At 40.1% G+C, this 17500-nt stretch overlaps 2 protein-coding genes across 4 annotated transcripts in view; one reads left to right on the top strand and one right to left on the bottom strand.

The window, feature by feature from the left end:
• Positions 1-7960, top strand: part of LOC123512598 (sperm-associated antigen 1-like) — a 199171-nt gene extending 191211 nt beyond the window's left edge. For all 3 annotated transcript variants that reach the window (XM_045269026.1, XM_045269027.1, XM_045269025.1), the window contains 4 exons: positions 1-1422; positions 5019-5137; positions 6910-7051; positions 7272-7960. The exon at positions 1-1422 is cut by the window's left edge and continues 1071 nt beyond it. The gene's annotated coding sequence lies outside the window, so the exon portion shown is untranslated. The remainder of the gene's footprint in view (positions 1423-5018; positions 5138-6909; positions 7052-7271) is intronic.
• A 553-nt stretch (positions 7961-8513) lies between these two features.
• Positions 8514-17500, bottom strand: part of LOC123512596 (tubulin alpha-8 chain-like) — a 9789-nt gene continuing 802 nt past the window's right edge. The window contains exons 1-5 of the mRNA XM_045269023.1: positions 14712-17500; positions 12144-12268; positions 11912-12006; positions 11549-11721; positions 8514-11324 (exon numbers count right to left, since the gene is read on the bottom strand). The exon at positions 14712-17500 is cut by the window's right edge and continues 802 nt beyond it. Of these exons, the coding sequence (XP_045124958.1) occupies positions 10380-11324; positions 11549-11721; positions 11912-12006; positions 12144-12268; positions 14712-15653 (2280 nt within the window). The 5' untranslated portion in view covers positions 15654-17500 and the 3' untranslated portion in view covers positions 8514-10379. The remainder of the gene's footprint in view (positions 11325-11548; positions 11722-11911; positions 12007-12143; positions 12269-14711) is intronic.

The raw sequence follows: 17500 nt of genomic DNA, 5'->3' as shown, positions 1-17500 counted from the left end.
AGATATTGATGTTTTTAAGGGTATTTTTATGGTTCTCGTGATGGATTGGCAAGATTTCTAGTTTATAAGGAGAAACACTCTTAAAAACCCTGCTATAGTTGTCTGTGTGACCTTGGAAAACTGTCGTGGTGAGAGCATAGTGTTTCTGAATATGGCAGAGAGAGAGAGAGAGCTTATCTTGTATGTTATCATGTATGTTTTTTATTTGTTTGTCATATTCCTCGTATTAATTTTGTTTCACACGCCTCACTTTTGATGAACAATAGTAATCTATAACAGTAATAATAATAATAATAATAATAATAATAGTAGTAATAATAATAATAATAATAATAATAATGACAATAATGATAAAGCAAAGATGTTCACTAAACACCTAATAGATAAGTGAAACGTTCGCATTGCTCGCTTCTCTCCTTGAAAACTAACTAAAAAAATCACTCATCACTTCATATAAATAAATGTTGCAAGTTTATGTAAGTAATAATGGAAGTGGAATTAAAGTGTTGAGTATCTCGTTATGTAAGTGAAGTGTTATTACAGTGTATTTTTACGTAGTGGATAAAATTTAACGAGTAGTAGTAGTAGTAGTAGTAGTAGTAGTAGTAGTAGTAGTAACATGTATTATTGGGCAAAATATAGTTAAAAAAAAAAACACACACACACACACACACACTGACACAAAAAGCACAACTGTAACAAGGACAGCGTGAGGAACTAAAATCCATCCTGCATAAACAACCAATAAAACGAGAGCAGTGTCATCTCTTCGTCTTGTTACTCATTAATGTATTTCTCTTTCCTTAATTTCACTGCGGCAAAGAGACACAAGCACTGAGCCAGACGCGAAAGTACTCATGAATAATCACACATACAGACAGACACACACACACACAACACTTGCATGGAAAGTGATAATCCACTGATAAAACATTCTTAGCACTTTTACAAACACAAGGAATCCCTAACTGGCATCTCGCGGCGTTCTCAGTGACTATAATCCTTCATCATTTTACTATTTTCTTACTGTAACGTCCAATTCTCGATATTTCAACACTACAGGAGGACTTGCATATAAATTTCTCGGTGTATACGTAAGTCTCCTGTTGAAATCATCAGAAGGCCGGTTCTTTGCGTATTTATTTAGCAAGAAAGGGTAACTGGAAATGTGAGCGTTGAGTTGCTAGTCAGAGCGTCCCTCACCACACGGCCTCCCAACACGACGCTTCTTCACCTCAGTAATTCTTATACAACGTCAGAGGAGGTTTGTGTGTCACTCTACCACCCATTCAAACTTGCCAGATCATCGCTTTTTTTACAATTACGCTACCCTGTTGTGGAAATACAAACAGGAGGACCGTGTAGAGAGGACCCAACGCGCCTCGGAAGTGGGGAGAAGAGGACAAGCCGTCGTTTCATGAGGTAAGTAGAAATGTAACCTAAGTAACCTACATTTCCACGTTCAGGTGAAGATGTTGTTTAGGGTCAAGGAAAGAAGGGGTGAATCTTCCTTTTCTCATCTCTATTTCTAACTTTTCCTTCACCTTTCTAATAAGTGCCTGTGAGGTGAGACTTGAGAGTTTCCACCCTTCTCTTCCTGTTTCTCTCTCCTGCCACTGTAAGGAAGGTGAGGCGAGTTCAAGGTGCATCGTCAGGTAAAGTTACGTCGACAGGTTTATAGGGAAGGAAATGAAAGGTGAAATCAGAGGTAAACTGTGGAACTCTGCCTGCTTTTGTATATCCAACTTCTTATGACTGGGAGGGAAGTTTCAAGACATTTATACTTTTCTTTTGGCTAACTTTCAGACCTGCAAAGGGACTGGCAACTAAATGGGCCGTTTTGTTTGTTTGTTTATTTATTTATTTATTTATTTATTTATTTATTTATTTATTTATTGTATTTTTTTGTTGCTCCTAGCCAGTTTTCCCCTCTTGCATAAAAGAAGTTAAGATAGTGTGATTTGACTATAAATTACACTGACTGCGTGCAATAAATCATGAAAGCTTTTAAGCTGGGACATAAGCTTCCCTATTACCGAAAGATATTGCGAAACACTGGTAGAATTTGTTGTACGTGGAGAGAAGAGAGAGAACTGTAATTTGATTCTTGTGGTGCAAGAGAGAGAGAGAGATGGATGAATAAGTTTGGTTTGGGATAGCCTATGCAGTGATGGATATCGAAAGAATGCAGTGGTATAGTTGCCTGATGTTTAGAAGGACTTGTCATAGAAAACGATAGTAACGATTATCCTCCTTTAAAGTTTTATTAATGATGCAAATAATGTACTCGTATACGTATTCATATCCGTATACACTTGATACTAGTAACATGTGGAACTTATATTGAGATGTAACAAAACAAAATAATTATCCCGTTTTCCTTGCAAGCCTTACCTTTGTAGTGCGCACACACACACACACACACACACACACACACGGCCCGGTAGCTCAGTGGTTAGAGCGCTGGCTTCACAAGCCAGATGACCGGGGTTCGATTCCCTGGCCGGATGGAGATATTTGGGTGTGTCTCCGTTCACGTGTAGCCCCTGTTCACCTAACATAACATAACATAACATAAATAATAGGATAACAAAGGGCCACCAGGGCCCATCTAGGTTATCCTGTATCAGTCGCACAGCGACCTCGCAGTGAGTAGGTACGGGATGTAAATCGAGGAGTTGTGACCTTGTTGTCCCGGTGTGTGGTGTGTGCCTGGTCTGATCAGACCTATCCCAAGATCGGAAATAATGAGCTCTGAGCTCGTTCCGTAGGGTAACGTCTGGCTGTCACGTCAGAGACTGCAGCAGATCAAACAGTGAATTACACACACACTCTCTCTCTCTCTCTCTCTCTCTCTCTCTCTCTCTCTCTCTCTCTCTCTCTCTTATAGGAAGTTGATAGCATTCACAAGTGTTCATTGGCTATTCAGATACGGAAGTGTGTAGTTATATGAATGTGACCGATTTGGTAAGGTTTCCCTACAGGTGTTGAGAGAGAGAGAGAGAGAGAGAGAGAGTTGCGAACAGTATGGTACGTATAGAATGCTTGAAGGTATAGGAGAGGTAACGGTGGCGGTAAATTCTCTCTCTCTCTCTCTCTCTCTCTCTCTCTCTCTCTCTCTCTCTCTCTCTCTCTCTCTCTCTCTCTCTCTCCATCAGAGCGTGACTGTAAAGCATTTAATAGGATTTGCCGAGAGAGAGAGAGAGAGAGAGAGAGCGTCTTCAGTGTACACTCATCAGTTCAGGTCTTGATAACGGAATGGCAAGCTTATATTGTTGTGAAAGTAGAACCAAGTCTTTATTTTTTGTATTTTACTTACTTTTTCCGCGGAGAATGTTGGTGTGGATGCGAGGTGATGAAATAAACGTTCAGAATTCAACAGAGACAGACAACATGTGTACTAAATAAACTGATGTAAGGATTCTACGCTTAGCTGAGACTGTGAAGAGGATAAGAGGGGAGGTAAAGCTGAGACTGTGAAGAGGATAAGACCATGGTAGATAAAGCTGAGACTGTGAAGAGGACAGGAGGAGTGTAGATAAAGCTGACAAGGAAAAGGGCAGGGTGGATCTTGGGATTCGGGATGAGGAAGGTGCTAAGTGACGTGGTTGTGAGGTTGTGACGTGATTGTGACGTGGTTGTGTGGTTGTGACGTGTTATCTCTCACTCCAACATTCACTAAGGAAATTAGAGATGTACAGATACCAAAATTTTGGCCGATTTCGATACCGATACCGATACCACCTAATTGGGCCGATACCAATACTACTACCGATACCGATACCGATACCGATACTACTACTTCTAGTGATTACTGCACTGGACGCCAGGATGAGTTGGTGAACGGCGAGCGTTATCAGATGGGAGGCTTTGTTTTGGGGGATGCTGTGAGTCCTGAGAACGTTTGTGAAATAGGAGCAATTCTAGAAGCTTTTTGAAGCCATTTGCAAAGGTAAATTACTCAGTAATTGGAATGAATATCTTCTCAGTCTTCTGATTCTTGTCAGTTATTTTAAATTCTTACTTCTTACTCCTTTAGCGACCATTTGGTCTTGTGCATTTTCATTATTAATTTTATTGACGATATTTTGGCGATCAAAAATATTTCTAAAATTATTAAAATTGTAAAACAGACACAAAATATTAGCAAAAGAAACTCATTTTGTTGTGTATGTTTCTCTTTAATTAAATCTGACATCCTTTGATATTAATTCATTAGACATTAGTAGACCAATTCAGAAACATGAGCTTTCACCTAATCTTTTCAATTAAATAGAAAAAATTTGGTTTATTCTAAATGTCTAGGTTGTGGCTTATTACCACAGAAAACAGTATTCTGTGACATACGGTAATCACCACGGAAACTTAATACGCCGTATTATATCAATTTGGTGTCATCAATATCTTGTATCGAATATATCACTAAGTAGTAAATTCCTTTTAGGTATCGGAAGTATCGCCATAAAATAAGCCGATACCGATACCGATACCCAAAAAATGGGCAATACCGCCGATTCCGGTACCGATACCGATGCATCGGTACATCTCTAAAGGAAATGGAAAGTGTCTTTGGTGAGAGAGAATAGAATGTAACCTGTCGTGTTGTAAAGTAATATTTAGTGATACTGTGATGCTTAAAAAAAAAAAAACATCTTGGTGATTAATTAAAGAAATCGGTAAATTCAAGTTCCATTTATTGACTGAATTCATTTTCTCATAAATACTTTGGTTTAGAAAGTCTTGATGTCTAGATATTTACTTATTTATTTATCTTATTCATCTTATTATTTTATTATTATTATTATTATTATTATTATTATTATTATTATTATTATTATTACTGTTATTGTTGTTGTATATTTATTTTTACTTTTAAGATAGGCAAAGAAAATAAATCGGCGAATATGTTAGAAAGTGTTGATGGTCAGGCGGCAGCAAAGAAGAGGGAAAAAAGTCGATACTGTTGAAGCTTTTTTTATTTATTTATTTATTTTTATACTTTCTTTGTATTCCGACAGAAGAGGAAGGTGAAGCCCTAGACCATGCTGCCATGAAAGGATTTGGTCGCGCCCTTGAGATCAATTGCCTCTTCCTCCTGGTGGTGGCGCTGCTGGTGGTGCTGCAGCTCATCCTCCAGGTACTGTTGGCTCCTCACTTGTAGCGGTTTTCTTACCTATATTTCTAGCAGTATGTATAGTGACGTCTGTTGTCCTTTCCTCATGGCTGCTGTCATTGGCTACAGCTGCCTCGGACGTGTATCCTGCTCCTCTCCCCCTCTACATATCCCATCCCGACCCTCGTTCCCCCATAAACACACACACACACACACACACACACACACACACACACACACACACACACACACACACACACACACACACACACACACACACACACACTATAGTTAACCATGCCGCAGCACACGACTCTTTCTTTTTATTAATTGAGTTGCCATTATTGATATTTGATTTATTATCAGTAGAGTAAAAAAAAATGATTCGTAATAAAGTCAAGTTTTGGTGTGTTCTTGTTTCTTGAAAAAATAACAGGTTTGTCATTTCATAAATATAATATTTTCTCAGTAGCACACGTAGGATTGTCGTGATGTGATTTAAAACGTGGATTATATAAGAAACGTGCCCCGAGCAATGATATCCAATAAAGTTTAATGTAACGGATCAATTTTAAAAGATATGTCACCGGATTTGAAAAAAAATATCTTAACACGACGAGAAATTTGTCTTCTATATATTGATCTGGAAAGAATTTTATTCAAAATATGTAATAGAATCTCATTTGGTTGTTGTTTTCCTTAGAGAGAGAGAGAGAGAGAGAGAGAGAGTGTGGACCGTTACTAAGATGGAGGTGATAAGGATAAGGAGTCGGGGTGAGGAAAAAAAAAAGTTGGACTAGGGATGGGGAAGCGGACATGTAGTGGAGTTGAGAAAGGTGGTGACATTTCACGCCTCATAGCATCTGTACCTATTGAAGATCCCTTGAGTTGACTTGTCGCTCTAGGTAAAAATAAAATAATAAAATAGAATAGATAAATAAAAGATAGACAAGTAAATAAAAAAGATAAGGCTAATGAGGCTGCTTCACATAGGCAGCCGTCTGTATGACACTGATAACCCTTCACCTTTTCACACACACACACACACACACACACACACACACACACACCGCGTAGTGTAGTGGTTAGCACGCTCGATTCACAATCGAGAGGGCCGGGTTCGAGTCCCGGCGCGGCGAGGCAAATGGGCAAGCCTCTTAATGTTTACCTAGCAGTAAATAGGTACGGGATGTAACTCGAGGGGTTGTGGCCTTGCTTTCCCGGTGTGTGTTGTGTGTTGATGTGGTCTCAGTCCTACCCGAAGATCGGTTTATGAGCTCTGAGCTCGCTCCGTAATGGGGAAGACTGGTTGGGTGACCAGAAGGAGACCGAGGTGAATTACACACACCTGTTCGCACCTACGTAGTTTTGAAGCGCGTTTGAAACCCTAAACCTTTGTCTACTTCCGTGATGACTTGCTGCCTTAGTAAATGTACGTTAGGTTGGTTTTATCTCAGGAAAAGAATGGTCACAAGTCTGAACATTAAAAGTAGTAAAATGGAGCAGTAGTAGTAGTAGTAGTAGTAGTAGTAATCCTTATCATCTTTTCAACATGTGTGTGCTTTCCATAAATTACGTGCCTTACAAAACCTGGTATCACTGAAGTATGTAAATTAACATACAGAGTTCGACGCAGAAGTCAGGAATGTAATGTTGTGAATTCATCTTATTTGTTTCTTTTATGTAAGAAGGGGGAAAAAAAAGGCCCACGAAGTTGCCAGATCCCTTACAGGTTCGAGAGAAAAAAAAAAATTTATGAACAACATATCTGAAAGTGGTTGTATCTATGTCCACAGAGAAGCCAGAGTGAGCTGCTCCTGCAGCTCAAGGAGAGAGGTGGTGATGGGGAAGCAGGGAATGAATATATTCAACAGAGCTCCTCTCCCTCCTCCCCCCACTCCTTCCCCAACCTAAACATCCACGCAGCTGGCGGTGAGAGTACGTATCTACACACACACACACACACACACTAATTATGTATCTCTCTCTCTCTCTCTCTCTCTCTCTCTCTCTCTCTCTCTCTCTCTCTCTCTCTCTCTCTCTCATACACAGTGAGATTTAATACCAGTAATTAACGTCATCATCTACGTACTTCCATCACTGACATTGCTGATTTTCGTTACTTTCATGGTTCTCATCAATAAATGATTAATTACAGAGATGGTTATTAGTGACAATGGCGGCAGTGGAGGAATATTAGCAGCGCCTGTGGTACCCAATATCAGACGCTCCTTCCCCAAGAGAAAGGCGCCTTATGTGAGGAAAGCAAAGAATAAGAAAAGGAAGAAAAACCGAAAGAAAGAAGCAGCTTGGCCGAGGCGGTGCAGGGGCTGAAGGAACGTTTGTCAAGGGGGCAGGAGGCATTGGGGTCATTGACAAGACCCAGTCAAAGGTTAATAAGAAAGGTAAAGCTAAAGTAAGTGATAAGACAAAGACTAAAGTATAAGGGTTGTCTAACTTCACGCATGCATTGTTGTAGGTTTGTGTGCAATATTATAGAAAATGATGTAAGAATTTGTTGTTTTTATGGAAATGTAATGGTGGAAGATTAAATTTATAATACACATCTAATTCCATATATTTTTTTAAGGTAATGGATGATGAATTGGCTATTTATATAACAGACATTTATGACAAGATATGTTGTTATGAATTATGGATGTGCAGCTTTCCTAATACATTATTTTCCTGGTGGTCAGAATCTATATGCATTGCACTTGAGGAGTGATTTGACTTTTAATTAAGGAATGAATCTTTCTTCTTTCACGTGACCGTATACATTTATGTGGGAAGAAGGTTTTGTATGACAAGTAATGCATTTCATATTTATATAAATGGTCCAAATAATCAGTGTTTCATAAATGGTCTCAATTTCCGATCTTAATGAGACCAGGCACACACCACACACCGGGACAACAAGGTGCTCACTGCTAGGTCACGTGAAAGGAGACACACCCAAATATCTTTGCCAGCACTCTAACCACTGAGTGTGTGTGTGTGTGTGTGTGTGTACTGAAGGAAATCAAAAGTCACCTCAGAGGAACTTCATGTGGGAGGTTTGAGAGGCAGGGTACCAAAAGTGACACCTATTGAAATTCATATGAGGAGAAACAACTGCCCACCACACCTGTCTAGACTGCTGATTGCTACAAAATTGGGTTGGTTGTGTTGGTTCATGTACATATTTTTCTTTTTCTTGATGCTCTTTATATCTTTAGCTTTACCATTTCATTTTAAATATCAATATCTTAACTTGACTTATCTGTTGCTTTGATTTGTTTTAAAGATTCAAAGGAAGTTCAGCATTATTGGGTAATTCTTCATAAAATCCCCATTTTATAACCACTGTCCTTCCAGAGTATTTATCATGAGAGGCCAAGGTAGTAAGTAAAGCAATTAATTTCATAACATTTGTATTTAGCAAAAAAAGGCATCATCATCATCAGCAGCAGCCACAAGTTATCAAATCTTGTCCTGTGCATGTGAAGGTCATTACTAAAATACACATCATTTATACAAAACTTTGATGGTAAACTGTGTCAACTATGGAATTGGCAAAACACCCTAAGCAGTGTTAGATACAAATTACTGAATAACACAAGGAGAGAGAGATCATTGGAAGTCACTTGAGTTTCACACTCTTCACAGCGGAAGGACAATAACAATACCCCCCAAAAAAATTAAGCAATTAACTCATGCCATTACATATGTGCCAACATTCATATGGACATAGGCAGTGTAAGTAACTGACCAAATTACCACACACATTTCCATTGTAGCTATATAGTGTTTTCTGTCAGTCTTAAAGTCCTCTTATCTAATGAAATTTTGTCATATTTCAGCTCAGAGGACTTGTATTTGAAAGGTAAATCTTTCAATCATTAGGTACTGTCATTAGGTTCTGGCTGGTGATTGTCAGCTAAACAGAGGACTCCAGATTGAGGGAAAATGCTTTACATATGAAAAAAAGAGCAGCACATTATCTGACTGATCATGACTATCATGCGTACAGTACACCGCACCAAAGCTGTAGGCATGTGTTCAACAAGCAACACTTAGACCTTAATGTTATACACTGGAATAGTATATCTAGTTACATATCCAACACGGTGAAGAGATGATTTATAAAGGAGCGTACATATATTTAGCAACCAGGAATATTAATACATACTCTCTTATTTCAAACCTTAAAGACAAGTAAAGATTTATTTCAAGACCTTGACTCTTTGTGATGTTTCATTGAGATTGTCATAGGGAAATGTATGCAAGCATGTTCCATAAGTCAATGTTCAGTTATAAAAGCTGAAAAGGTTTGTGTTAAGTTATAAAAGTTCGACAAAGGCTCAGACCACCAGCTGTTACTTCCATGTCACTCAGTCTTGCTCAGTGCCCAGTGCTAGATATGCTGTTGAGCCTGCAAATGTTTATTCATGGAGTGTGAGTCAGATGAAGAGAGAAGAAAAAGGCCACACACACACATAACATTTACACCTCATTATCTGCACCTAAACCCCTTCATCTTGTGTACTGGCTGGCAGATCAGGTAGAAACTAGTGACATCACGGTTAGTTTTTCTTTGTTTTTAACTATGGTGTTGTAAAATTAGAAATATAGAGTGACAATAATTTGTATAATGTTTAGAGATCAGTTGTCCAGATTTAGTGGACTTCTTTGCCTCAACATGTTATTTTTTGCATCAGAAGTTGTTACAAAAATTATTTCAGAGATTCAAGAGATTAAATTATAAATATATACAAAGAGGCTTGGCTTACAAACATTTATATTATCTTTTAAATTCAAAAGAGAAAATAGATTTTTTTATTAAAAAGTTACACAGAATAAACCCTCCTTATGCATTCTGTTGATTTTTCATTTAGAGGAACATTAAATTTGAAAACTTGTCCAAAAACTGCTGTGTATTTATGGTGAAGTGTGGGACCTTGGGAAGCATAATTACATATTCATTATTTATTGCTTCTAGATATTTGAGAATATGGCATTTAATTGTTTAAACACTCACTGTTAGTGTTTTAACAGTCGACTGTACAGCTTCTAACACATCAAATGTTAACTTTAATGTCCATATGAATATCTTGTTCTTCATTTCACATTCTTATACATATATTTTAAAGTCATCATACATCTCTCTCTCTCTCTCTCTCTCTCTCTCTCTCTCTCTCTCTCTCTCTCTCTCTCTCTCTCTCTCTCTCTCTCTCTCTCTCTCTCTCTCTCTCTCTCTCATACTACACACACATATGTATATATTTTAGAACTCCTCCACCTCTACTTCCTTCCCATCTCTCTCCACTTCCTCATAATCCCTAATCATCTGTGCTATGGTATCCTGTGCATCTGCCAACTCACACTCCTCCAGACCCTCCCCAGCATACCAGTGAACAAAAGCTCTCTTGCTGTACATGAGATCAAACTTGTGGGTCAGTCCTCTCCACGTATCCTTGAAAGCAGTAGTGTTGGCAAGCATACACACAGCACGCGTTAACTTAGTGCCTCCCTTGCTGGGGTATAGTGTGGGGCGTCCTCCGTTTATCCCGAGTTTGAAGCCAGTCGGGCACCACTCGACAAACTGGACGGTCTTCATGAGCTTGATGGCCGATATGGCACGCTGGACGTCATTCGGAGTCACGTCACCACGATACAAGAGGCAGCAGGACATGTACTTGCCATTTGTTGGGTCACATGTGGCCATCTGCATCTTGGGCTCAAAGCAGGATGTTGTCATGTCTGCCACTGTCCTCTGATCACATGTTGCTGCTTCAGGGGAGATGATTGGTGCAAATGCCATGACTGGGAAGTGGAGGCGCCTCAGAGGAACAAGATTCGTGTTGAAGTCCCTGAGATCAACATTAAGTGCACCATCAAAACGCAGGGAGGCAGTGGATGATGAAATGACCTGTGCCATTAGTTGGTTCAGATTACGGTAATTAGGACGAGTCATCCCTAGGTTCTCCACACATAACTTATATGTTGCCTCGTTATCAGAGACAAAGACACAGTGTTCATAGTCCATGGTGGTGGCTGCATGGAGGACAGTGTTATAAGGCTCCACCACAGCTGTGGACATGCGAGGTGAAGGAAAGATGGAGAAACGTAATAACCCGGTGCTGCAGTATTCCTGAGTGAGCTTCTCCAGCAGTAAAGTCATGAAGCCAGAGCCTGTGCCACCACCCAAGGAGTGTGTGATGGTGAAACCCTGAGGGAAAAATTGGAGGGTCATAGCAAGTTATGAGAATAATGGATCAATACTGAAAATACAGATGAAATGAGCAGGAGACTGTAAAGATGCAGCTGATTTGAATCAAGTTAAGACTCAAGATGCCGTGAGGTACAATACTGAGAAACTAATTGAAACATGTGCTAAGAAAGCAGAAAACGATGTAAGAATGCCACCACTTTTACAAGCTCTCCCTTTCTCACCTGTAGGCCAGAGCAGGCCTCTACCTGTTTCCTTATACCATCTAACACTTTGTTTATCATGGCCTTGCCCACAGTGTAGCGGCCACGAGCAAAGTTGTTGGCTGCGTCCTCCATGTGAGTGATGAAGCTGGACGAGTGGAAGAGTTCCCTGTGTGTGCCATGGTGGATCTCATCTGTCGATGGAATCAGAGTGGTAGTGGCTGAAGGGAAAGCTTTGTTATGTTTATCCTCGGGTTTCTCATCCAAGCAGAGTATTTCTTATCGGGTGCATTTTTGGCATTTAGTCTTGAGAGATTCACCTATCTTTAGTTTCACAACTCTATAGTGTGAAAAGATCACACACAGCAAACACTTCATACTGACCCACAACCGATGGCTCAAGATCAATAAAGAGTGAGCGAGGAACCATCTTGCCACTGCTTGTCTCCGAGAAGAATGGGTCCAGAGAGGATTCATCGCTGATCAGAGAAAGAAAGGAGACAAGAAATTGAATTAGTGTGATAGTTCAAAACTACCTTGAACCACAAATTGCAGCTGAATGGAGTTATTTATTTATTATTTTTCTTGATAGTTTTATCTACATACAAAAACTCACATGGTTGGATAAGGAACTCCATCAGGGAAGATTCCATGTTCAAGGCAGTAGAGTTCCCAGCATGCCCTGCCAACTTGCACACCAGCCTGTCCAATGTGTAGGGACACCACCTGCCGCCCCACACCCTGCACACATTGGGAAGTGTTAGCTTAGGGGACACCATGGCCATCTGGCTCACTCAGTTCAGAAATGACAAACCTTGCAGTGTTGTCCTTTGTTTTTGTTCTCTTTAATTGTGTAGAAGATAAATATTTAATCAATTTCTTGTTTGTTTTGTTTTGAAAGGCAGGTTCTCTGTATGTGGGTCAAGGTTTGTCAGGTGAGAGCTGGCCAGTAAGTGATGTGCAACTTGTTAACCCAGTCCCTTGATTTTTGGTCCTTCATGATGGCCTTGATTCATATTTTCCTTGAACTGATTCTTATTACACTTCAGATATATCTTATAGCCAGTTAAATTTGCTGATTGCCATCTACAACTTTGCCTTTAAATGGGAAGGAAGTTAATTACTTGGGCGATAAATAGATATATCCAGAGGCAAGACAAGATTGCTGATGTTTGATGGCAGGTTAGACAACTGTAGTCTAGCATTCTCTGTCCAGGACCAGTAATTACTGTAGACATTACTGCCATTTAGGCGAGGCAAGGATAGAATTATTAGCTTGTCATCACCCTCATAACAATGAACTGGTAATTTTGTAAAGAAACAAATAACAGAGGGAGATACAAGAAAACCAGGAGGAAGCACCATGTACCCATGAAAGGAAGGCAGACAAGCTTGAGCCCTGTGCCTCATTCTGCTGCTGTACAAACACTGCAGGTACCGAGTGCATCATTCATAGGCAGGGGAATTTAGCATGATTTGTTGCATGTGAAAGCTGGCTGAATAGGCCTCCATCAGTTGAAGAATAGTATTGCAGTAAACTACTGTACAATACTGGGAAATTATGTGCATGGCATGTTTCCTTTACTTTACCATTGTGTCAAAGCCTTGCAGGAATAGATACTTAGTATAAGTTCATTATAAAATGCTGAAGTTAATATGCAGGACAGCAAGTTTTGGCCTCAAGATCACATTCACAAGCTATTTGTTTTCACCTTTAAGTCAAGATAAAGCATTTGCCCCATTCAAAATACCTTCAGCTTGAAGTTCAGTATGCACATGGAATATGTACTTTTATACAGAAATAGCATGATACCATTGAAATAAGGAGCTCAGAAGTGTGCATTGCAGCATTGTACATTTTAACAGCTAGAACATGTACTGTATTATTTGTGTCTTACTCTGTGAGTCAGTCCCACTCTGCTGTGCTGTGCAGTGGTTCACACACTTAGAACACCACAAAGTATACCAGCTATGGAGACAGGCAGCTTATTAATTCCAGCAACTAAGTAATGTCATACCTTGGAGCTGGAGTTTATACTGGAAGTAGTTCATACATACACTTAACTATGCATTAAGTTAACATCCCAGCCACTTGCCATTAAGATCTGTTGTATGCAGATTTGTATTGTTTATAGAGAGTTACATCCACTCTTAGTTCAAGAGATAAACTAACATTTCTTCAGACTCTAAAAAAACAGGAACATTAAACTATGAACTAAAAGGATCTCTACTTATTAGAGGGAGACATTAATGCATAGAGGGGATTGTGGGAACCAAGAACTTTGAGCCTCATGTGGAGGGAGGGAGGAGAGAAACACTACTATAGGACATAATATAAAGGGAGAAAAGATACCAAACATGACTCGAGCCAAGTACAGAGGAGACAGATGGATACATTACTAAGGAGCAAAAAATACTGGAATATATTAAATTCAGGCTCAAGATGGAGGACTGATAGGAAATATTACTGTGGGATCTAACATCAAGGAATTATGTGACATCACTACAGATTTGCAATGGGAGGAAGGAACATTTAACGGGGTGGGGACATGCTGAGTTTTGTGGGATGGATTTTTGAAAGGTAAATATAGAGTGGAATGCTACTTCAATTACTACTTCACTTATCTCTTTTGACAAATTAGTGGGGATGGACTAGATAATATGCTGTCATTAGTTTTGAATCCTAAATACACTTACTGATAGTTTAGTTAATTAGTTTTTGTAAATCAGATGAAAGTGGATATTGAAATAATCTGTTAGTATCAATTTTCTTTCATCCACTCATGGCTTTTTAATTATAGCTGGTTTGGTGATGTAGTTGCTTCAAACTACTATATTATATAATTTTCCATTGCATAACTTGAAGAAAGCTTGAACCACTTTTCATGAAAAATATTGGTTCAAAGAAGTGAAAGGGTAACAAAATAGCTATTGCATTTGAACCTTAAAATGTCATGTAACCACCAAATAACATTGAAACATCCTCAGAACAGAGCCCAGTAACAGATCCCAAGTAGTAGTAGTAGTAGAAGTAAAAGAGGGAAACAAATGAATATTAGTGCAAGGCTCAGACCACCCCCAGAGTGCACTGTTCATTGGGTGAGCACTGCGCAGGCCACTAGGTCTTACGTTGAGGGAGGGAGACAGGCTAACATGCAGAGCAGCAGAAGAGCAGCAGCCCCACCGTGTCTGGACCAGCTAAGAACTCCTCATCCTCCTCCTCAGTGTAGCCATCCAGGTCCAGAAATGATGCTGTGGAGTCTGATGTGGCTAAAGATGCTGCAGAGCCATTGAGGTCATGCATGGACTCTAGAGGTGTGATGTGACTCTCCAGAGTGGCAAACTTGCCACTTGATTGTCCCTTGTGTCTTGTACGTGGCCCTCGTTTCCTGCGGTGTGAAGTCACTACTTGCCCTCCATCTCTCTGCTGTGGGTGTGCCGGCTGAGTGGAGTGCCAGGCTCTGTATAAGGTCAGGCCAGATCCTTCAAGGTCACCAGCACGTCCTAGTATTACATCTCTGTCCTTTGGTTGGCAGAATCTTGCTACAATAGTCCGTGGATGGTTTTCGTCTGTCTGTCCCATGCGGCGACAGTAACGAAGGTGGATTTCAGATAGGCCCAGTTTCTCGCGGAGCATGCCAGACAGCCGGTTGGATAGCTCGTCATCTGTTTCCATTTCTTCTTCTGCCAAGCCATCCACACACAGAGTTGCTTCCTCCTGACTTGGTTCAGGGGCATAGCTCACATCCAAATTGCTCCTCTGTTTATGATTACCACGTCTTTCAAATCCACGTCTAACTCCACCATCCCAACCATTCGCATAACCTCTTCCATCTCCATCCCATGCCTCCACTTCATCTCTGTTTTTTTTACCCCAAGCGCCAAGTCTCTGCCGCACATTATTCCCTCTTCCTTCAGCACCACAGCATCCTGCCAGAAGCACCTTGAATAAAGACTTAATCTCCCCCAGCTCAGACCGGGTGAAGTCAATTGCTCTTGCTTGCTCCACCACTGTAGCTTGCAGGGAGTCGACTCGAGTTGTCACCTGGCTCACAAACGTCTCCAGGGATTTTCTATAAGCCTCGTGTTGGAGGTCGATGAGGAGCTTGATAGCAGAAGGTTCCATTGTGATAATATAGGAAGGCAGTAGAAGAAGTGTGATTGTTTTGTGGGTTGGATTTTTCTAGTTTTGAACTCCTGAGAGGTTGAAAGATTTTTGTATCATAGTCTTGGTGAGATGTTGAGTTCCTGGGAGGTGTTGGTTGTCATTATAAAAAGACTAAATACTACAGATGCACATATAAGGACACAGTTCATGGTTAGTGCAGTGCTGTTTGCTGGAAATCAGACACAGGATATAAGACACTTAGAATGTACCATTGCTGTGGTAGATTAAATACTATTCTTGATGTGGCTTGTGGTGCAAATATTATGGTGCTCCAAAAAGACTGAGTGGGTGATATGTTATAAGTGGAGTGTTGTGTGTTACTTTTTATTTTGATCCTCTCTGCTGTTGGTTGCTATTCCAGTTTTTTTTTTTTTTTTTTTTTTTTTCACTAAGTCTCTACCATTACTCCTTTTCTATTGTTTTTGGATGGTGTTTCTGTTGTTCTGTTGTTTTGTTTTCTTTGTTCCGTTGTATTTGTACTTGTTGATTATTTTTGTTTTCATGAAGGTATTTGTCTGATTTCCACTGTTGTACTCAAAAAGATTAAAAGCCAAATTGGTCTTGTTACAGAGTTAAGTTTAAGGCTCATTACTTTTGCACTGATTTGTTGAGTGTTTTAGTTGGGATGAATTAGCACTATTTCAATTTCTATTTCAATATCTATTATGTTTTGTGAATTCCACCAAAAACATGAATTAAGATTTTCCTCTATATTTATCACCCTACCATTTGATATTTCCCGTTGCTTTTATGAAATGACAAACAAACTACAATTATGTACTACAGATGTACACACCAGATGTACAACACGTTCACACAAAGACGTTTACAGGTTCGTATCTGTTCCCCTCACTCCTTCACACGCCCCTCTTTTCTTTCATTTCTCTTTCTCATTCTTTCCCATATAAGACATCATTTTCTTGCAGTACATAGGCAGGAGGTTCCTTCACATGGCATTACTGTTCCAACCGTCCAGTCTGTAATCCTTTGCACTCATTGATTAAGTAAAAAAATCTACTTGCAGCGGATTTCTCGGGCCATTTTCCTGTCAACACTGCCTCGCTTTCATGCATTCTTCTCTTTTTCTGATTTCTTCCTCACTTTTCCAGTCAGTACACAGACACAGCATTCCTTCACATGTTACCACAACGTCGACTTTCCAGTGTCAAGAACCAAGTTGAACATTCGATTCATAGTTGTTGTTTTCTCAGCGTATTTTTGCCGACTTTCACCACTTCGCTTACACGCCTTTTTTGTTTCACTCGTTTCTCTCTCATTTTCCCATCTAGGCAACTTATTCTCTCACAGTATGTAGCCAAGACACTCCTTCACACATTACCTGAACGTCAACCGTATAACATTAAAAACGGAGTATAAAATTCTATATAAAGTGGACAGCCCCTCGAGCCATTTTTCAGGCTCCAGCTGTCAGCGTGTTTCTGAGGACTGAGGCAGCTTGACAATTAAGTGTTATAGGGGCGTGTCCTTCTGTCCTCGGCATCCGGCGGGGATGTCAGACAGGCAAGGACCGCGTGACTGCTGTACCCTGGCCATGTCTCGCGTTATATCGATTACTTTGTACCGTCATTGATGTTTCTTTGCGAGGGGACGCTGACGCTGGCTGGTGTGTGTGTGTGTCATCGTCTGGCGTTATTGATGTTCGATCGTGTAGGGGATAAGGGCAAAGGTTCCGTGTTCGGGGCTGTGTTCTGTGCTCTCTTTGTGTTTGGATTGTTTTGCTTTATTTCCTCGGAGTTTGCGTAATGGTCCGGCTGTCGAGATTTGACTTTTACCGGTGTTATCAA

This window comes from Portunus trituberculatus, chromosome 34 (genome assembly GCF_017591435.1).
Source record: "Portunus trituberculatus isolate SZX2019 chromosome 34, ASM1759143v1, whole genome shotgun sequence".
NCBI classification, from domain to species: Eukaryota; Metazoa; Arthropoda; class Malacostraca; order Decapoda; family Portunidae; genus Portunus; species Portunus trituberculatus.
The sequence above is the reverse complement of the archived record's forward strand: the minus strand, read 5'-3'. Positions and strand labels throughout refer to the sequence as shown.